This window comes from Trichoderma asperellum, chromosome 6 (genome assembly GCF_020647865.1).
Source record: "Trichoderma asperellum chromosome 6, complete sequence".
NCBI classification, from domain to species: domain Eukaryota; kingdom Fungi; phylum Ascomycota; class Sordariomycetes; order Hypocreales; family Hypocreaceae; genus Trichoderma; species Trichoderma asperellum.
Window position 1 is genome coordinate 3,046,073 of NC_089420.1, and position 19,925 is coordinate 3,065,997.

Sequence of the window (19,925 nt, forward strand, 5' to 3'; positions counted from 1 at the left end):
GCCCATGATGCAAGGCTAGTTTAAGCCGAGGCGCTTTAGTATCGATAAGATATCTAATGAGTACTAGGTATAGCTTCACTCAACTTGACTCTGTATCTGCGCCAAATTAGACCCAGCAGTTTCTATTTTCATAAACATATTATATATATGTATAGATCAATTCATACAGATACACATTGACAATGCAGCCGAGATGTTGGAGGGTGGCAGGACCACTCCTCCGCCGCCAATGGCGCTCCAAGTCACCAATTGCTTCCTCCAAAACGACCATCTCATCATCACAGCCATCAGCATCACCATCATCATCATCACCGCGCCCATTCTCCACATCCAAATACGTCCCCGTCGACGTCCAGGAAATGAAAAGCAGACCGCCCAAAATCATCCGCGACTACCTCACCCCGATGCCCTCCCACCTGCTCACAACCACACTGTCAGACCTACTTCACGCACCGCTGCCGCCGCCGCGGGCTTCTTCCTCGGCGCTCATGTCCCCGGAGAGGGCCGTCCCGCAGGGCCATCACCTGGTGTATTTCCCGCTGCAGACGGCGGCGTCGGGGCTGGCGTCTGATGGGGCGGACCGGGATCATGCGCCGAGTGGGGGGCAGTTTACGAGGAGATTGTGGGCTGGGGGGGAGGTGCGGTTCAGAGACTGGGAGGATAAGCATGGGGATGAAGAGGGGGGGTTGATGCTTGATGGGCGGGCGTGGGTGTGTAAGGAGGAGATTGGGGATGTCAAGGTGAAAGGGGGTGGGAGGGCGGATGAGAAGGTGTTTGTGGATTTGTGGAGGAGGTATGGGCTGGGGCATGAGGTTGGGGAGGGGAGGGGGTGGGAGATTGAAGAGAGGAGGACGTTGGTGTTTATGAGGAAGCCGGATGGAGAGGCGGCGTTGCCTGCTGCGAGAGTTGTCAAATGTGAGTGTGAAACAAACTAAACAAAGGAGATGAAAAGAGATGCTGATTTTAATGTAAAATAGATCCTCATCCTCCTACACACTCCGTCGCTGTCGTCCCCACGCCTGCTCACCTCTTCCACTTCTCGGCACTCACATTCAACGCCCACTCCATCCACCTGGACCCGGAGTACGCGCGGTCTCAGGACGGGCACAAGACGATTCTGGTTCACGGGCCGTTGACGCTGGCGCTCATGCTGCGCGTGCTCAACGACCATGTTGGCGCTCCTGGGGGGAAGAAGACGAGCGACAGGGTGGGTGGGGTTGTGAAGTCCATCGTGTATAGGAATTATGCGCCGCTGTATGTGGGTGAGAGGATGACGGTTTGTGTGAGGCGGGTGAAGGAGAGGATTGGGGAGGAGGAGGAGGAGTGGGATGTTTGGGTTGAAGGACCGGAGGGGGGGATGGCGGCGAAGGGGAGTGTTGTGGTGGATGCGAGGAAGGGGGGCGTGATGTGAAGCATATAGTATATAATGATGATTAATGATAATATATGTATGCACTGAATTATTTTAATTTTCCCTCTCTTCCATCTATATAGAAAACTTCACCATTATATATATGTATATATGTATGTGTATAAAAGCGTGAAAACCAACCCCCCTACAAGAATCTTAGATTATGTCTTCCCTCTCCTCCTCCTCCTTTCTACTTCACTCATACAAGTCTTCGTCATCACTCGCCGTCCCGTCTTGAAATCCCATCACGGCTTTGCCCTTGCCTTTACCGTTGACACGCTCCTCATCCGCCTCAAGCTCGTCATCCGTCGTTGCAACGGCTTTTCCTTTGCCCTTGCCCTTGCTAGAAGACGCTGACCTGCCAGCACTCCCCGATCTCGTCGAAGAGGCCGGTCTCTTACCGCGATCTGCTACCACCAGCTGCTGCTGCTGTTGCTGCTGCTGCTGCTTCTGCTTATCAGCCCCTCCCTCAAACAGCGCCCTGACCTTCTCGTAATGCGCCAGCTCTCCCGCGCTGACACTGGGAATCAGCTCCTCGTGCGCGCCGATAAAGTCCTCCTCCATGACCATGACCGCAATGTCCGCGGGCGTGGCGTAGTGGTCGAAGAAGTACGCCGTCGAGACCTCGTGCTTGGTGGCCGGGTCGGCGTTGAGGGCGCGCACTTTTGCGTCCACGGCGGCGGCCTGGCGTGTGACGGCCTTGAGCATGGCGTCGCTGCAGAGGGCGTAGAAGTCGGCGCCCGTGTAGGTGAAGGGCAGGCGCTGCGAGACGGAGGCGAGGGAGACGGATGGATGGAGGGTGAATCTGTGGAAAAAGACAAGTGATGTTAGTTATACAAATAGTTGATTCAAACTGAAGAGATGTAAAAGGGGGGGCATAACGTACTTTCGAGTGAGTGCTTCCAAAATGGTTTGCTGCTTCTCGTGAGTGTCTGAAACACCAAGATACAGCATCTTGTCGAATCGACCAGGACGCAGCAACGCCGGGTCCAGCAAATCAGGCCTGTTGGTGGCTCCAATGACAAACACGCCTCCGGCATCCTCCCCGCCCGACATGCCGTCCAGCTCTGCCAGCAGCTGCGACACGATACGGTCCATGACACCACCGCTGTCTCCCTGGTTTCCTCTCTTGGGCGCCACGGAATCCAGCTCGTCGAAGAAGACGACGCAGGGGCGCGCGTCGCGGGCGCGCTGGAAGACGCGCCGCACGTTGGCTTCGGACTCACCAATGTACATGTTGAGCAGCTCGGGGCCCTTGACGCTGAAGAAGTTGAGGCTGTACTCTGTCGCAATGGCCTTTGCGAGTAATGTCTTTCCCGTGCCGGGAGGCCCGTAGAAGAGAATGCCGGAGCGCTTCTTCATGCCCTTGGCGAAGAGCTCGGGGCGTTCGAGGGGCAGCTGGATCGTCTCTGTGATGGCGTCCTTGACGTTGCTGAGGCCGCCGACGTCGTCCCATGTGACGTTGGGGATCTTGGGAGCGCCGATGGAGTCGGAGAAGTTTTTGCGGGCCGCTTCGACGGCGACGTCGAAGTCGGCGGCGGTGAGACAGCGCGCAGATGGTCCGCCGGCAACTTGGACGTCTCGCACCGTTACTGCCATTGAGTTGCTGTGGCTGGATTTCGCAGAGAGCGCCTCGAGACGGGAACGCTTGGCCACGGAGGCGCGTTCCACGACGTCGAGCAGGTCGCCAGCCACCAGGGCGGCTGTCTTGAGAGCAATGGCGTTGAGGTCAATGGCCGGCTCGAGCGACACGCCGCGATCTTCGATGACGGCCCTGAGGATGGCCTCTCGCTCGGCTTCGTCAGGGGCGCCCATTTCGAGCTCGTGGGTGAAGAGGGCGCGGACTCCGTCAGGTACCTTGTCGACCTCATTCGTAGTGGCAATGAGCACACGAACGTCCTCAAGTATCTCCTTGATAGACGCCTCTATTCTGTCGGCCGTCAGCGCCTCGATGTGTTGGATGAGGAGCGCACAGCAGTCTGGGCCGCAGCTGATGGCTCGCTCCGCACGCGTTCTTAGGAAGCCTTCTGTCTTGACGTCGCTTCCGCTGCCTCCTCCTTCGCTTATGATGTCGTAGGCGTCAATGGTGAATGTATGCAGGCCAATATCGCTGCAGGCGTCCTTGGCCATCGTTGTCTTTCCAATGTTGCGATGCGAGGAGGTGAGCAAGATGACAACGGGAGGCATCTTCAGATGAACGGCCCTCTGGCTTGTCGCTGCGGCTAGTAGCTCCCGCAACTGGCGTCTCAGAGGAGGAACATGCAGTTGGTCACGATCTGCCAGTTGCGGAGGGCCACCGTCTGGTCCCCGTTGCGGCGTCTTCTTCAGGCCGAGATAGTAAGGCCAGGTGCTGTCCTTGATACCGGGGATCCGGCTTGTCTCGAATCCTGAGCCGTGCATGGCAACGGTTGTGCTGTCGATGCAAGCGACAGTCCCCCACATAGATTCAGCTCCGTCCTCGTCTTCGTCTGACTTTTGCACCTGAATGTGGCCCACTTTGAACCAAGCAACGCTGTCAAGGTGTGAAGCAGCTTCTCCTCCAGAGTCGGTTGATCGTGCCGTCAGTGCCACCACGTCGTCAACTTCGGAGCCGCCAGCACCTGGAGCCTCTTGGAGAGCTCGGCCCAGCTGCGCATCTACTGGCACGGCGATCAAGTCTCCCTGTCGGACAAGGCGTAGTTTATGCGCAAAATAGCGCTTTAGCCCGCCCAACACAGCGGTTTGATACGCTCTTTCAGCGGAGATTGGGGTTCTTATGTGGTGAATGGCGATGTCTTTGGCATATGGAGGCTGTGAGGCGCTTGCGAACCTCGGCAGCGTCCCCTTACCCTGATACGTAGATTTCTTCAGTGCCGATATACGAAGATATGAGGCTCCATCAATGTTTGCAATCAAGATTGGCGAGGCATAAGCTGCCGGGCTGGAAGGTCGTTGGACCTGCGACTCGAAAAAGGAGGTCCGTCGGTCACCCTTCCTTGAACTGTTGATACGAGTGACAGGACGCTGAGAGTAGCCCTCTGGCAGGCCATACACCCGAACAGGTCGCCAGTTGGACACCTCAAAGTCTGGGTGGCTAAAGCTGCCCAGTCCAAATGCGCCAAATCCATTCAGGGGAGGTTCCTCTGCGGCTTCAATGCGGACCCAGTCGCCGGAGAAGCACCCAATCTTGGAGAGGGACGCCACATCGACGTAGATTCGCGCCTCTTCATCGTCTTCGGGAGATGGTTTGGGATGCAACAGGCCAGAAGGTATCTGTTTCCTCAGGCCGTGCACCTTGAACAGCCTCCCTCGCGACCGATCAGGACGAGCAGTAGTAGATGTAAAGTTGGAGAAGACCGAACCCGGTGTAGCCAAGCCGTTGGTTTTTCGTCCGCGGAGCGTGCCGGCCGTCATTGGCGTTCCAGGCCCCAGCGAGTTCATCGAATTCGTCGTTGGCAGCGTAGGGGCCTCCAAAGAGATGACTTCGTCCATTGAATCATCTGAAAGCTCCTCATCTTGCTCCGAGCCCGAGAAATCGGTATCTGTCTCTGTAGCTGCCACGGCGTCGTCGGTAACGGCGTCGGGCCGGTCGCGCTCTTCGGCAGCCGAAAAGAACTGATCGTTGGTGCCGTCCTCGTCGTCATTGCCGTTGAGCTGCTGATCGGAGGTCATTGACGCTGCAGGACGAGCCTGTCTTCGGTGGATTCCTCTCCCTCTCATCAGCACAATCTTTGTAGATTCCGTCAGGATGCCCTGGGCAACGGGCTCGCAAAGCATAATCTTTCCCGGGTTAGGCGGCAGGTGAGTAACGGGATGCGGCGGCAGAGGCAGCGGAAACAAATCGCCGGAATGGACAATCTTGAGGGTGCTGAGAGCTGCCCTGAGCGCCGTGGCTAGACGCTCCTCGGGCGTCATGTTGGCAACGTCCTTGGCATTGGGGCTTGTCGGATGGTCCTTGTAAAAGGTGCCCTCGCCGCTCTCCAGCCGTTTTGTCAATTCGCTCTCCAGGTTGACGAACACCGTGTCTAGCGGAAGGGGAGCAACGTCGAGGACGAGGATCTCAATGCCGCTGCGGCTGTGGCTGGACAGCTTCGAAGGGGCCACCTGTTGCAGGGTCACGGCGAAGCTCTGAAGCGCCGACGAGGAGGGCGAGAACTGGATGGTCGAATGGGACAAGTCGCCGGATCGCAGTACCGGCACAACGGACCAGGCCATGTCGACGGGGTTCGCATTCGGGGCCCATGGCGCGACTGCAACGTGGTGGACATCGTCGACGAGCTCGTCATTGGGATCTGGGCGCTTTGAGGTTAGAATCGATCTCGTTGAATAGCAGCAGCAGCATTTCTTTGTCTGCTCATGTGCAATGCCGTCAGTTGGCTTTCTTGGCTTACCATTTGCTAGGTGCGGGAAGAGGTCGGAGAACAGATCGTCGGACAAGAAGCCCACGTCGCCTTTGGTGCGGTCATCAAGCACGAGTCTGGCGGTGATGGCCGGCTTGTCTTGACGTCGCCTGCGGTTCCGTCTCTTGTGCGACACGACAGGCGCTCCGTCTGAGACAGCCATCGTGGAGTGGTTTCTGCAGCTTTTCGGGCAAGATGCACGGCGGTTCGGTTCGAGGGGGCGAAGAGGGCGCAAGGAGTCGTTGGTTGTCGCTGTAGAAAGGAGTTGGAGGGTTTCTGAGATTCACACTTTAAACAACACCCCGCAGCCGCTGGATCATGGCGCTGGCAGCAGAGAAGAGACGCAGGCAAGAAAATCAAGGTCGATGCTGGAGGATGAAGATCAGCAGGGAGTCCCGGGCAATTGGAATCGGCGCGTGTTCGGCGCGCTGCGTTGCGATGGTGAGCTGAGCTGAGCTGAGAATCAGAAGGCCAGCCTGCAGCTGCAGATGCGTGTCCGTGTCGCTGCAGATGCCACTAAGCAGCCAGTGGCTCGGCTGTAGCCGTGGCAGCCTCGGCATTGGGGATTGAGAACCCCAGATTTGCGCCGCGCAGCTCTCCTGACCATGGGCAGCTCCACCGAGACGGCGTTGCCCAGGCATTGGCGGCGAGCAGCGGGCAAGGGACTATAAGCAATCTATATTTTTACAAGGCATGATGCTGACATTCAGCGTTGATGATGGTGAAAATGCAGTAACATTGTAGTATGCATGGCATGACGGCGTAGCCGAATTGAGGTTGCAAGTTCTGTGATACCTAATATTGACAATTTACACCGAGCGACTAGCGCCAATTGCCATACCCGGGACCGAGGACACAGGAACAGTTGGAGTTTATTATGCACACGCTGAATGGCCAGCCTTATAGAGTGCAGATCTAAACTTATAATCCACCAGCCATCTTTTGAATCTGTCCTACATGACATTCCAAGGGTTCATACAGTATGAATATTTACATTTAGATGGCACGTCTCACTGTAATGTACGTACTCCCCTATTCAAGCTAGCACTGCCCCCCCAGGAGGCGAAACAGAATCAAGTGTAAGTGAAATTCACAAGCTAAAAAAAAAAACCAGACGAAAACATTACGTGGAGAAAGGGGAATGATATTATGGAGCTCGCTAACAGGGATCGTCTCTTTCTTGATTCGCAACTCGATTGCGTCACATATCCTAAATAGTTTCCAATGCAGGCAATTTCTGGAAACCGGTTCTACGGGGTTCCTAGATTTAGATCTCTTTTTTTTTCTCCTCTCTACTCACCGCATTTAGCAATTGTCGCATGATGTTGTGCTTGTTGGAATCTGTCTTTACTGCACGCTTCAGAATAACTGTATGAGCTTACTTGTCTATACGCTCTTTACATACACACATATTAGTACTCAACAAATCTCTTTCTTGGTACATTTTACACCTCGACAGAGTAATAGAAACTGGCTTAGCAGAGATTGGCTAGTGGCATGGTCTACACATTGATGTCATTGCTGGCAAGGGCCTACGACGGTAACAACAATACCCTACAAAGACAACTCTTTTTCTCGCCCTGAAGAAGAGAGAGAATAAAATAATACTCACAAAAGAAGAACCTCATCATTTATAGCCACCGATTGGTTAGAAATGGGCCATCACGAAGATCTTCCAAGTGCAACAGAGCGCGGCCTTATTTCGCCTCAGTCGGCAGCATCCGAGGTCGCACAGCATGCGGCCGAGTTCACCAAACAATCGGAGAAGCTGTCGCACCAGCGTTTTGAGGACCCCTCGCCGGCAGTTGCTGTGCAAGCTGACTTTGTTACGCCACAGGATCCCATTATAGTCACTTCGGATGGCAACCGTCTGCCGGGCGTGCCCTTGCATGAAGCTCACAAGTTAAATGTGCTGCGCGAAGACTTGACGCAAGGACTATCAAAAGCAGCAGAGACGAAACAAGGAGCCGTGAATCAAGAAAAAGGGCCAAGCCATGGAACAGAAGCTCGAAAAGTTGATCACCAGCCTGAGGACCAGGATGGACCATCTTGGCAGCAATCGGAGCAAGGAACATTGAAGCGGGCCATGCCTCCGTCGCATACAAACCCATTGTTTCCACCTCTGCCGCTGTACGGCCCGCCATCTCTGCTGCGGAATATCCAATGCTGGTTCTTTAGGGCAACGTCGTTTGTTCTGAGCCTGGAATTCCTCGGCGTGATTGTGCTCGGCTCGCTGTTTACATCCATCCCTACCTACTGTAAAAGGCTATTTCTGCCGGGCCAAGAGAAAAAGCGGCCGTTCCATGAGCAGGAGCTCCAAAACGCCGCCATAAGAAAAGAGAAGGAAACCGAATGGGACCCAACGGGGGTCCAGAGACGCCTCGATGTTGAAAACAAGACAATAGTAGACGAGTATCCACCGACGGAGGGCGGCAAAGACCCCATCATCTGTGACGTCGGCTACTATGCGCGCAGAGTTGGCCTTGACGTGGAGGACTTCCAAGTCGAGACCGAAGATGGCTTCATCATAGACCTCTGGCACGTCTACGACCCCAAGGAACACACCCCGTTGGATAAGGCGAGCAGAGAGAAACTCGGCCCAACAGTCTTCGAGGGCCCAGGCCCGGGCCCGGGAGATCCAAACAAGAAGCGCAAGTTCCCTGTGCTGCTGATGCACGGCTTGCTGCAGAGCTCGGGGGCATACTGCTGCAACGACGATCAGAGCCTGGCGTTTTGGCTCTGCAAGTCGGGATTCGACGTTTGGCTGGGCAACAACCGCTGCGGCTTCAAGCCAAAGCACGTCTTGCTCGAGTATGGCGATCCGCGCATGTGGTGCTGGAACATCCGGCAGATGGGCGTCTTTGACCTGCCGGCGCTCGTGTCGCGAGTGCTGCACGAGACGGGCTTCCACAAGATTGGCCTCATCTGCCACTCGCAAGGGACAACGCAGACGCTGGTGGCCCTGGCAAAGGAGCAGCGCCCCGATCTGGGCGAGAAGCTGACCGTGTTCTGCGCGTTGGCCCCCGCGGCCTACGCCGGCCCGCTCATCGGCAAGATGTACTTCAAGTTTATGCGCATCATCTCGCCGGCTATGTTTAGGCTCATGTTTGGCATCCACGCCTTCATCCCCTTCATGATGCAGATGCACGCGCTGCTGGATCCGCGGCTGTACGGCTGGCTGGGCTACAAGGTATTTTCGTTCCTGTTCGACTGGACGGACGAGCGCTGGGACCGCGGGCTGCGGGATCGCATGTTCCAGTTCGCGCCGGTGTATGTCAGCGCCGAGTCGATGCGGTGGTGGCTGGGGCGCGAGTGCTTTGCGCATCACAAGTGCATCTTGGCGACCAAGGAGGTGTTGAAGGCGGAAGAGAGCATGGACGGCGATGCTGGGCCGGATCCGGATGCAGGGCGCAGTGACGAAAAGGCAAAACCGCCACCAGCTGAAGCTCATGAGGCCCCGCCATCTCCATCAATCCTCTCGTCGTCATCGCAGGCCAAGCAGCAGCAGCAGCAGCACCGACGGCGCCACATCAAGGGCTCTACAGCGTGGTACAACGAGCAGGTGCCTCCGTTCGCGCTGTGGGTTTGCGGCGACGATGATCTGGTCGACGGCCAGCGGCTGCTCAGGCGCTTCGACGCTGGGCGCGAGCCGCACGTCAGGGTGGTGCACAGCAAGGTGATTCCCGAGTATCAGCACCTGGACGTTATCTGGGCAATGGATGCGGCCGACCAGGTATTTCGAGAAATCCGCGAGGTGCTGTGGAAGACGTGCGACGCTCGGGATATTTGCAGGATCCCGGAGGGCTGCGATACCGTGGCCGAGTGGGTCCCAGCCGAGGCTGTGGAGACGATGGAGCTGATGGAGTCGAGCAGCGGCAGCGGCGGCGAATAGGGAGTCGTCGATTGCGATTTTACCTTGGGAAAATCTGCTGTACCTTGGTATAATATCTTGGAGGGATTGCCGCGATTCATGAGATGGACTGGGGTTTGGGTTGATCTGTTCTATTCTTGACTAGGACTATTCTTCGTTTTCGTTGTGACACGAATAGGGGGGGGGGGGGGAGTTTGGTGTATAAAAAAGGAGCGATAGGGTCAGCTTTGTCAGCATAAATACAACGTTTTATTGTAGGTATTCAAGCTTATTTACACAGTCATGTGTTTCTATTCGAATAGCTGTGGCCCGTGTATACTTTAAAACCTTTTACCTTAATAGGTGCCTAAGCTTTGGCACTGCTTGTTCCGGCTACATGCAGCCACATCTGAATGTCTTAATATCAGCTAATCCGAGTGACACCAAGATGCCGAATGGTAAGCCCCTGCATCATGCATCATCATTAGTAGCAGTAGTGGTACTAGTAGGTAGTAGCGACAAATACCGGCAGGTTGTGCCAGCCAGTGTGTGAAGATGTATGCAAGATGATATCAACTTTGAGGGCACACAGATCTTTATAGTACATAGGCCATAGGTTACATGTAGCTAGGACGAACTTTAGCTGTCTACCAAAACATGACACGAGTGTATAAATCCGCGGACTTTTTCGCCAACAGCCGTCGGAGGGCTTACCATAAGCAAGGACTCCGGATATAGATAGGCGTGGGAAACCAAAAAAAAAAAAACACAAAAACCTCCACCCTGAAAGGCCGCACATGCGTATTCAGAGGCAGATGAATCTTTATGACGGTCATATGTCGAATTGCTTTCGGAGTTGCTAGTGCTGGTGTTTTGACGGATAGGCTCTCAGGCTATAGTGCAGCTTACTGCACTTGTCTAAGCTAGCAATAAGACTGACTGATTGGTAATTTGCTTAGAGGCTTATGCGTCGTGCCCAGCTGAGACGGTTGTCGCTTGATTCGCTAGAGCTGTCCCATTTCTTACTCTCACGCTTCCACGGACCTCACCTAAGCGCAAGAAGCTGCTGCTGCATGGTACGATTTCAGATGGACGGATGTCTTGATAACTGACACGCAACACACCAGTCCGGATGATACCCACGCAGTGGTGGTGATGCCTCTGCTTGCAGTGATTGTGTGTATATAATGCCACATTGTATAACCGAGTGTTGTTGCTATACATATACACTCGGATTGATTCATTGTACAGTCTGCATCTCAACCCTCTTCCCCCGCAGAGCCAAAGAGCGCTACCCCAACCGGCAAACGTGCTCCACACGCTCCATCACGGCGCCGAGGTCCAAAGGACACCAGACTCCACCGCAACCTCCCTGGCAGTCTCCGAGCTTCCGCTGAGGCTAACAGCAAGACGAGAATTTAGCGGCGTAGCTTGTGTTCTGCCCAGTGTTAGTGTGTCTGTAATGCGGGATGGAACTAAGTGTCAAGCAACGGCTAGGCAACGGAGAGAGAGCTGGGGTATGCGAGTTTTGCTCGTCCCGCTGGCATAAGGGAATAATATTAATACCTCCCCCCCGCCGTGGCGAGATATCCACAGGCTTGCTATTGCGATCAGCTTACAGTGTCTGTTCATTCGCAAACCAGGAGAATAAGAAAACGTCACCCCTCTTTAGTTCCGTCTCTTTTGTGTCGCGATCAAGGTTTAAAAAGCGGTAGACACGCCGTTCTCTTCTTCTTTTTACGTTTATTAATCTTTTTTTGTTCTTCTTTCTCATTTTATTAATCTCCTTTTTTCCTGCTGCCCATCTCCGCGAGCTTACTCATCCATACTTTGTACGAGGACAGCAGAGATAGTATTCTCACCACTGCCGCAATGCCCATTCCCTCGCTATTTACACCAATTACGGTACCGGACGCCGACACATGGACGCACTACTTGGAGACGCCTAAGGAGTATCCTACCGATAAACGTCAGTATATAATCAGTTGCAAACTCATTCGTCTCAACACGCAGCTAGCTAACATTTTGTGTTCATTGTATCAGCCCTCTTTGTCGATTGTGACTCTGGCAGATCGTACTCTCTCAATGACGTGAAGCGCCTGGCCCTCGAATTCGGCAAGGGTCTCAGCCATGTCTTGAATTGGAAAAAGGGCCATGTCATGGGCCTCTTCACGCCCAACAACATTGATGTGCCGGTAGTCAACTTCGCCGTTCATTGGGCGGGTGGCGTTGCGAGCCCTGCCAACCCCACGTACACTCCCGAGGAGCTGGCAAACCAGCTCCAGGATTCTGGCGCAAAGGCGCTTATTACGCAGAAGCCCTTCTTGGAGGTGGCTCGCAAGGCGGCAGCGCTGGCAGGCTTGCCTGTAGACAGGATCTTGCTGCTGGGAGATGGACGCGACGAGACTGGAGTTCACAGGCATTGGACGGATATTACTGCCAGAGGGGCCAGTGTTCAGCCTCAGAAAGCAGCCATCGACCCTAAGAAGGATCTGGCCTATCTCGTGTACAGTTCGGTAAGCGTGGCTCTATCAGACTGAAGCGCAGTAAAGGAAAGACTAACGAAGCTTTCAAGGGAACTACTGGATTGCCCAAGGGCGTGATGCTCACCCATTACAATTTGGTTGCTCAAGCCATGCAGATGCGCCGCGATGAGAGAGGCTTGAGTTATGATGTTGACTCTCAACTGGGCGTTCTTCCCTTTTTCCACATCTACGTAAGTCTGCGCGCCCAAGATGAATTAAAACATGGCACAGAGCCGCACATGCTGAATGAATATTTTGCTTACTAAATCCAGGGTTTGATGGTCGTGCTGGGCACATCCGTGAGCACCGGCGCCAAATGCGTTGTCATGTCCAAGTTCGACATTGAAAAAGCCTGCAGACTCATCCAAGACCACCGCCTCACCTTCATGTACGTACCGCCGCCCATCGTGCTCGCCCTGGGCAAGCACCCCGTCGTGTCAAAGTACGACTTGTCGTCGCTGCGTTGGATCAACTCGGCCGCCGCGCCGCTGAGCAGGGAGCTGGCCGTTGCGGTCTGGGATCGCCTGAAAGTCGGAGTCAAGCAGGGCTACGGCCTTTCTGAGACGTCCCCTGCAGTTATGGTACAGCTGTCGGAAGAGTGGTGGAAGTTCCAGGGCTCTGTGGGAAGGCTGTTCCCGGGTATGGAGGCTAAGATTGTGGATGAGGACGGTAAGGAGCTGGGCCGTAACGAGGTGAGTGAAAAATGTCCCTTTTCTTCCTCGTTCTCTCTTTTTTTTTTTTTTTTTTTTTTTTTTTTTTTTTTTTTTTTTGTTTCTTGCGGCAAACTAATGACATGAATGTCACTTTAGGCCGGCGAGCTTCTTCTCAAGGGACCAAACGTCTTCTCAGGCTACTGGAACAAGCCTGAGCTCAACAAAGAGACCTTTACCGAGGATGGCTGGTACAGAACAGGAGACATCTTCTACTGCTGTCCTCAAGGCCAATTCTACATTACAGATCGAAAGAAGGAGCTCATCAAGTACAGTACGTCTACCCTGATCCAACCAGCGTGTAAAACTTGTGTCAAACTAATCGTGTTCACCACTTGCAGAGGGCTTCCAAGTGCCACCCGCAGAGCTCGAATCCAAGCTCCACGGCCGCGAAGACATCGCCGACGTCTGCGTCATCGGCGTCTGGGACAAGGTGCAGCACACCGAGATCCCGCGCGCCTATGTCGTGCTCAAGCCCGGCGTCGCAGAGACGGAGGCCAGGGCCAAAGACATTATTGAGTGGCTCAATGCCAAGGTTGCGCCGCCCAAGAAGCTGCGCGGAGGCGTGCGCTTCATCAAGGAGGTTCCCAAGTCGCAGGCGGGCAAGATTCTGCGACGGGTGCTGAAGGAGCAGGCCAAGAAGGAGGATGAGGCAGAGACGCCAAAGGCGAAGCTGTGAGTGGGTAGGGGGTTGAGCAAAAGCGGGCGTTGGAAGGGCTGTATTGTATACCTATATATCGTGTATTTTTAGTTTACTTCAAATCTTACATTTAATTGTACAGTTTGGGTCGTGTATGACCCTGTAGATGCCCCATCCAATGTCTACCTGTCGACACGCCCACATGAATGAGATCCCGTCTCATCTATCTATGTATATATATATATCCTGGTGCTTATAGCAATAAATTTTCCCATGAGAGTGTACAGCTGACTTCAATGCTGTCAGTCTCTCTAATTTTTCGAATGTCAAAATCATCCCATTCTCTCCGCCTCTTCCAGCAGCTTCTCAACGCTAAATCTCGGGTCGCCGTTGGTAAACCACTCCAACAGCTTCTGTCTTTCTTCAGCCCTTTCTTTCCTCTGTCCGTCCAGCTCATCGCCCTTCTGTTCCCATCCGCCATAGAATCGCTGCAAACACATGACCAGCCATTTCGCGTGGTCCGGCTGCACATTCCTTCCCTCCATGACTTGTCCCTGCATCAAAACTAGACCTTTATCCTTAATCAAGTCGAGGTGATGCGTCACCGTGGTGTGCGGCTGCGCAAACTCCCCCCTGGCCTTGTACTCGGCCAGCTGCGTGAACAGCACCGTGCTGGTCTTGGACGCCGGGTCAAAGGTCCACTGCATGAAGTGCATCTCCGCGCCCTGGCTCTCGTGCGGCACTGGAAGGACGAAGTAAGGGTTGCTGCGGGCGAGAGATTCCATTGCTTGGTATGCCGGCGCGGGGATGACGGCGCATAGGGTCTGTGGAGAGGAGGCATGGCGGAGGCGCCAGATGGCTGTGAGCTCCTTCTCGGGCAGCTCGGCGACTTTTTCGAGATCGAGGATATCGCCAAGAGGCTTGATGGCTGGCTTTTCGCCGGAGGAAGAGGCCTTCTTTGGAGCGGGCTTTGAGGGCGGGAAAGAGGAGGGCGCATTGGGCTGTGAGACTGGTGTGCCCTCGGTCTGGGGAATCGCCGTTCCTGTTAATTCTTCGACGATGGGGGGACATTCACGGAGTCCTTCTTGCGCTGCTCCTGTATCTTCTCTGAGTATGCGGCTTTGAGGTCGTCGATGCTTCCGTGTCCTTCCTGAGACGCCTTTTTGCTGAGCTTCTCCCTGTACTTTTCGAGAATCGCTTGTGAGGGCTGCGTCGTGAGAAATCGGACATCGTGGACTTGCGCCCAGCGACGCTGCTGGACGGCGCCACGAGCAGCGCAGCGCAGCGACCTGGTCGCAACGTGTCGCAGCGTCGGTATTCGGATCATGGTTAGATTAGAGAGTGCGTGATACCAGCCGGGAGACCAATTGGTCGTGAGAAGGCCAAGGTTTTTTTTTCTGGCACGAAGCTCGAACAAGGTCTCAAATCGATATGCGGGATTCTTCCGTCATCGCCAAAAAGTGGGCCCTGCGTCGTCGACAGAGCAAAAAACACCCCACTATGGCCGATATTCCTTTTGGCGGGACCGGAATTTTGGCTTCGCCTGTGTTTGGTGCGGCGTTTACAAATCCAATTCCATTCTGTCTTGAAGCTTGACTTAACCGAGAACGCCTGAAACGACACCGCTGGGACGGAAAATTGGAACCAGGAAGCTCAATCCTTGTCCGTGGAGTGCAAGAGGCGGTGAATTCCCTGGCAGCAGCGTCTGGTGGTTGCTCACGTACCCCGCCATATTGGAAACCATTCGGGGGGGGCATCAGGCGAAGGGGGAATCAACTACAGACGGATTCTCATTTTTTTTTGTTTTTCAATAGACTCTCTTGTTCTTGTTTAAGCACCAACTACGGGAAGAAGAGCCATGGCCGACTTTCGGCAGCTGGCCCTCGACTTTGTCCTCGAAGATGATGAGGCTAAACTAACAGCGCTGGCCCAGAGGGCGGCCAAAGGTGTGTTGTGGTGGACTACAGATATGCTTTGGACTGCGAATTGTGAATTGTCTAACGCCTTTTCTTGCTGCAGAACTCGAGAGCTCAGCCGGTTCTAACCCCGTTGCTCGGTGGGTAGAGGCTGTGCAGCCATGGATGCCGGGGAACAAGGAGACTGAAGACTCACAAGAAACTCCAGATTGGACGTCAAGAGCCAAGGGTGAGGACTCATTGCTTTTCTCTCGTCAACAAGGTTTTGATACCGTGCTAATAAGTGGCGTTACTCAGCTTTGGAGTTCCTGTCTCATACACTAGACTTTGTGAAGCCGGATCTCTTCAAAGCAAGTCAAGGTAGGCTAAACTTTTTTAGAATTCTCATGCTATCGCCTTTACTTACGTTATCTCCCTAGTGAAATTACTCATTGCTTTTTTCGGCGCTATGCTCGACATTGATCACAAAGCAGGCGTTTTAGCTTCCGCTTCAGCCTTGTCTCGCATCATAGCTATGAAATGGTTTCAGCCAAACAGCGGTTATGAAATCATCGAAAAAGTATGCGCTATGAAAGAAGACTTCCAGAGACAAACTCCCAAGACTCGTCTTGCGGTTTATGAGTTGCTGAGGTCACTCTTGACCGCTCCTGAAGTTGCAAGCAATCTGAAGCAAAGAGACGGTGCCTCTTGCTCGTATCTGGTTAATTTGCTAGAGCTATGCCGGAATGAGAGAGATCCGGACTGCTTAATCGTATGGTTTGACATCTTGAGAAGCTTCCTCCAGCAGTACGACCCTTCAGATGAAGTTGTTGAGAAAGTCTTTGCCGCTTTCAAGGCGTACTACCCCATCACCCTACCGCGATTGTCTCAAGGTGGCATCACTCCGGAGGATCTCAAGTCTCAACTTCGAAAGTGCTTTTCATCAACATACCGTCTTGCCTCTCACTCTATACCTTTCTTGGTAGGCAAGCTTGACCAAGGCGATGGCGTTACAGTAAATGTCAAGGTACTTTGACCCCTGCTTCTTGCTTGGAATCCTTGAATCTCATCTATTTTAGGTTGATGTTTTGAAAACTATTAGAGAGTGTCTTGAGGAATATGATAACCCAGAACAATCCATCATTCCATACGTTGGCCGGATCTGGGGTAGCCTCAAATATGAAGTCCGAAATGGAGAAATCGAAGATGCCATTTGGGCCACCCTTGAAGTGCTGAAAACCCTTGCGACGAAGCTAAAGGATGACCATCTCCGCAACTACACCCTAGATGTGACGCGTGACTGCGTTACCGACTTATCGAACCCGATGTACACGACTCAGGCTGGCCGTCTTATCGTCAGTGTTCTCAGTGCAAATTCCAATGCGTTTGTGCTCATGGTGGCGCCAACTGTTACGCACCTCAAGGAGAACTTGCGGCGCCCAAAGTCGGCGACTCATACGCAGGATCTGTTAAAGATACTCAATGTCATTTTAGAGACGCGATTGCTGCTGTCGCAGACTCAGATGACAGATGAGCAGAAAAGTGATTTTGCTGCTGTTGATGGCGTCTTCAAGAATCTTTATAGCGACGTGTATAGCTCTCCCATTACAGCTTCAAGCGAACAGAGTGCCAGCGAAGACGATATCAAAATTGCAGTTGAGGCTGTTCAGGGAGTCGGTGCACTAGTCTCCCAAAAAGCTATACAGCTTGGATCGGATAGCGACGCTGCACTGCTTCTTCCTAAAGCGTTGTGCTCAGAAATTGGCCTCTATGTTTTTTACATCGCCCTGCATGGGTTTGACAGCAGTTATCCATGCTCAAGCTCAGACGATCTTCTAAACGAGACAGCAAAGGCTCTGTTTAGGATCAACCAAGCTCACCCAGCAGGTTTCAGACCTCTGATCGACTGGTTCGTGACGGTCATCCACGGCAGCCGTCAAGATGAAAGTGACGAAGCCAGCGAAAAGATTCAGAAAGTAGCCGCTTTGCTGGCCTATGTCGGATGTTCCGAGCTATCCAAATCACCCATCGATATGAGACGCCATTTCTTGCATCTAATTCATGTCATGACCGCGGAATTAGAAATAGCGATTAAAACAAATGCCAGCAAAAAGGTTTGGTGTGCGCTACTTGTCGGCATTCAGACGGCTTCTCGCTACTTTAACGATGCTTGCTTGAAGCATAACCCGGAGAAAGACCAGGCATTCGATGGTACCATGTGGCTGTATCGAGTTACCTACAAATTCCCTGAACTGCAAGCATTTGTAGACGAAAAGGAAGAGCAAGACGGTATCACACCAAGTTACGAGACCGCAGCACCATCAAAGGAACTAACTGCTACTGCACTTCGCAATGACTTTTTGCTCATTGGTCTTGCTATTGTTCGAGGCCTCTATCGCCGAGCAACGACTACAGTTGGTCCTATTGCTGGGTCTACGAAGCCCGCACTTCAGCTCTGCGATAGCTTGTCGGGCTTGGAAGACTCGTCCGAGTATCGCTATCTTCAGCTTGTTTCTGACTTTGCCAGTTTCATTCTTCGCGAGATGGGCGAAACCCAGCAAGTCTCGCTCAAACTTGACCATTACCTTTTGAACTTGTTCCAAGATGAGCTAATACCGGTTCCTATTACCCTGCCAGAGGAGGGGAGAAGACTCAGTCTGGACAAATACACGGATGAAGGGGGGTCCGCATGGGGCTGGTTGACGGAAAAGACGGTCAATACTCTTTATTACGGGCTCTTGGAGGCTATGAGGCCGTCCGTTATTGCAAAGCTCGTGAGTTTTCCTCCATACTTGCTTTTTTTTTTCTCTTTATTTCCATATTCGGCTAACATTTTATACAGTTTGATTATGGAATTGCCCAAGAGCTTCTAATTAGCAGCACACTGAGTGCCTCAATCACCCAAAACCCAGTCACAAGGCCGGTAACGAGGTCAATCTTGACAATTCTGGCCAACAAATACAAAGTGGAAGATCTCAGCTACGTAATGGCCAGGCTGGAGGGCCGATTAGAATCTGCTCTGCACAATGCCCAGAATTCTTCAGACAGCGATGATGCCTCTCGTTACTTGGAGCAGGTTTCGTCCATCTACGCAATTGTCAGCGGTATAGTACGTCGGCCAGGCGGTAAACAAGCGCGAGGTTTAATTCAACAACTGCGCGAAGCCCCCCGAAATGCAGCTACCGGCCATCTTCTAGCTCGCAGAATGGAAATGGTTGTTGCGCCGCAACAGTTTTTGTCAAAGGACAGCTTTGCTGTGGTGAAGCCGCTTTGGACGCAAAAGCTGTATTTTGACTTGGTCAAGCCTATGCTAGAGATTGCGACAAGCCAAGATTCCGAGGCTGAGAGCCAGCTCGTCAAGACGAATTACAGGATTGGCGTTTTGTCAATGGTCAAGCACATGCCATTTTCCATTTGGGAAGATGACAGCGTCGAGATTCTACGCGCATCGGTGGTATTGTGTCAAACCTTGGGCGCGGGACCTGACACTCTGCCTGCTCTACAGATCCTCAAGACCATATTGGCAGAGTCATCTGAGAAAGCTCAAGACTATATCAAGAGCTTGATTAACATCTCGCTGCCTTGCTTTTCTCTCAAGCTCGCAGCAGAGCGGAAGTTGCCAGACTGGCTGCCATCCGGCTACGTCCCGGCAAAGATCCGCCCCGATATCGAGGCTGAATGCGGCAGATTGGCCCTGGAAATAGTCGGTGCGCTACCAAGATTGTTTGAATCGAGCTACGTGGTGCCATTTGTGCCACAAGTACGGAGGGAGCTGTCTCTAGCATGCGGCCATCCAGTCCGGGACGTGCGTAGACTGGCAAGAGTGGCTCGTAAGGCGTGGACAGAAATCAACTGAGGGTGGTACACATGGTGAAACGCACGCAAACACATACATATGCACAAAATAATGGCGCAGGGGCAGGGACGATGTTTATAGAAGTTCTAAACAGGAGATTTTTCAAGGTACCTAGATGGCATTGACTGGTGTTGGCTCTTGGAGACCAGATATACTCATCGTGTATATAGAAGGTGACGCCATCTGATTGGTTTGTTTTTTTATACACATTCAGAATACAGTAGAAACCGAAATGAGCGTCTCTCAATAGAAAGCTTCTGTCCGCACGGATCTTCTCTGTGGCGCACCGTGGCTGATACCGTGCGCAGCTCCAAGCAGATTGTACCTCTTGGGAGAAGGGCCATCACTGGAACTGGCTTCGTGCCACCGCGTCGGGGAGCTTCTTTCCAATCATCTAATATTAAGCTGACTATGGCTGTGACTCGCCACGGAATTGGTACACAAGCGGCTGCGATTTGAAAGGGAAATCATCATGGTGCGCTGGGTTATGGACCTGAATCTGGTGAAGCCTCATAGCCCGAGATACGGCGGTCGACTTCACTCTCGGGCTTTCGGTGACAGCTAAATATTCTACTTTTGAATGGGGATGCAGGCATGGACCTAGAGTGGGAAAATGAGGGTGCAGCAGTGAGTGCGGCCAACATCCAGTATTGGCGATC

At 53.2% G+C, this 19,925-nt stretch overlaps 6 protein-coding genes across 6 annotated transcripts; 4 read left to right on the forward strand and 2 right to left on the reverse strand.

The window, feature by feature from the left end:
- The first annotated feature begins 114 nt into the window (after positions 1-114).
- On the forward strand, positions 115-1,456 carry TrAFT101_010430 (uncharacterized protein). Its single transcript, XM_024901240.2, has 2 exons — positions 115-915; positions 978-1,456. Exons 1-2 carry the CDS (start codon positions 183-185, stop codon positions 1,409-1,411), a joined length of 1,167 nt encoding a protein of 388 aa, XP_024756226.2. The 5' UTR covers positions 115-182; the 3' UTR covers positions 1,412-1,456.
- On the reverse strand, positions 1,456-6,614 carry PEX6 (peroxisomal assembly protein). Its single transcript, XM_024901217.2, has 3 exons — positions 5,782-6,614; positions 2,298-5,682; positions 1,456-2,216 (listed from the first exon to the last, which is right to left on the reverse strand). The coding sequence occupies exons 1-3, from the start codon at positions 5,951-5,953 to the stop codon at positions 1,607-1,609; spliced, it is 4,167 nt and encodes a 1,388-aa protein (XP_024756227.2). The 5' UTR covers positions 5,954-6,614; the 3' UTR covers positions 1,456-1,606.
- Positions 6,615-7,026: 412 nt separating this feature from the next.
- On the forward strand, positions 7,027-9,968 carry TrAFT101_010432 (uncharacterized protein). The gene has a single exon (XM_024908916.2). It carries the CDS (start codon positions 7,445-7,447, stop codon positions 9,680-9,682), a length of 2,238 nt encoding a protein of 745 aa, XP_024756228.1. The 5' UTR covers positions 7,027-7,444; the 3' UTR covers positions 9,683-9,968.
- Positions 9,969-11,130: 1,162 nt separating this feature from the next.
- On the forward strand, positions 11,131-13,686 carry TrAFT101_010433 (uncharacterized protein). The gene is made up of 6 exons (XM_024904056.2): positions 11,131-11,609; positions 11,684-12,156; positions 12,216-12,356; positions 12,438-12,857; positions 12,975-13,149; positions 13,217-13,686. Exons 1-6 carry the CDS (start codon positions 11,513-11,515, stop codon positions 13,552-13,554), a joined length of 1,644 nt encoding a protein of 547 aa, XP_024756229.1. The 5' UTR covers positions 11,131-11,512; the 3' UTR covers positions 13,555-13,686.
- Positions 13,687-13,847: 161 nt separating this feature from the next.
- TrAFT101_010434 (uncharacterized protein) lies at positions 13,848-14,842 on the reverse strand (the record flags this gene model as incomplete). Its single annotated transcript, XM_066128963.1, has 2 exons — positions 13,848-14,540; positions 14,591-14,842. 2 exons carry the CDS (start codon positions 14,840-14,842, stop codon positions 13,848-13,850), a joined length of 945 nt encoding a protein of 314 aa, XP_065985089.1.
- Positions 14,843-15,373: 531 nt separating this feature from the next.
- On the forward strand, positions 15,374-19,266 carry TrAFT101_010435 (uncharacterized protein; the record flags this gene model as incomplete). Its single annotated transcript, XM_024904495.1, has 6 exons — positions 15,374-15,461; positions 15,535-15,660; positions 15,729-15,791; positions 15,851-16,437; positions 16,490-18,184; positions 18,253-19,266. The coding sequence occupies 6 exons, from the start codon at positions 15,374-15,376 to the stop codon at positions 19,264-19,266; spliced, it is 3,573 nt and encodes a 1,190-aa protein (XP_024756231.1).
- Between the last annotated feature and the right edge of the window lie 659 nt (positions 19,267-19,925).

Coding starts and splice junctions, on each gene's coding strand:
- TrAFT101_010430 (XM_024901240.2), top strand. CDS start 183: ATGCAGCCGAGATGTTGGAGGGTGGCAGGACCACTCCTCCGCCGCCAA. Junction 916..977: donor TGCTGCGAGAGTTGTCAAAT/GTGAGTGTGAAA, acceptor AATGTAAAATAG/ATCCTCATCCTCCTACACAC.
- PEX6 (XM_024901217.2), bottom strand. CDS start 5,953: ATGGCTGTCTCAGACGGAGCGCCTGTCGTGTCGCACAAGAGACGGAAC. Junction 5,683..5,781: donor CTTCCCGCACCTAGCAAATG/GTAAGCCAAGAA, acceptor CAAAGCGCCCAG/ATCCCAATGACGAGCTCGTC. Junction 2,217..2,297: donor TTGGAAGCACTCACTCGAAA/GTACGTTATGCC, acceptor CTTTTTCCACAG/ATTCACCCTCCATCCATCCG.
- TrAFT101_010432 (XM_024908916.2), top strand. CDS start 7,445: ATGGGCCATCACGAAGATCTTCCAAGTGCAACAGAGCGCGGCCTTATT.
- TrAFT101_010433 (XM_024904056.2), top strand. CDS start 11,513: ATGCCCATTCCCTCGCTATTTACACCAATTACGGTACCGGACGCCGAC. Junction 11,610..11,683: donor GGAGTATCCTACCGATAAAC/GTCAGTATATAA, acceptor TCATTGTATCAG/CCCTCTTTGTCGATTGTGAC. Junction 12,357..12,437: donor TTCCCTTTTTCCACATCTAC/GTAAGTCTGCGC, acceptor TACTAAATCCAG/GGTTTGATGGTCGTGCTGGG.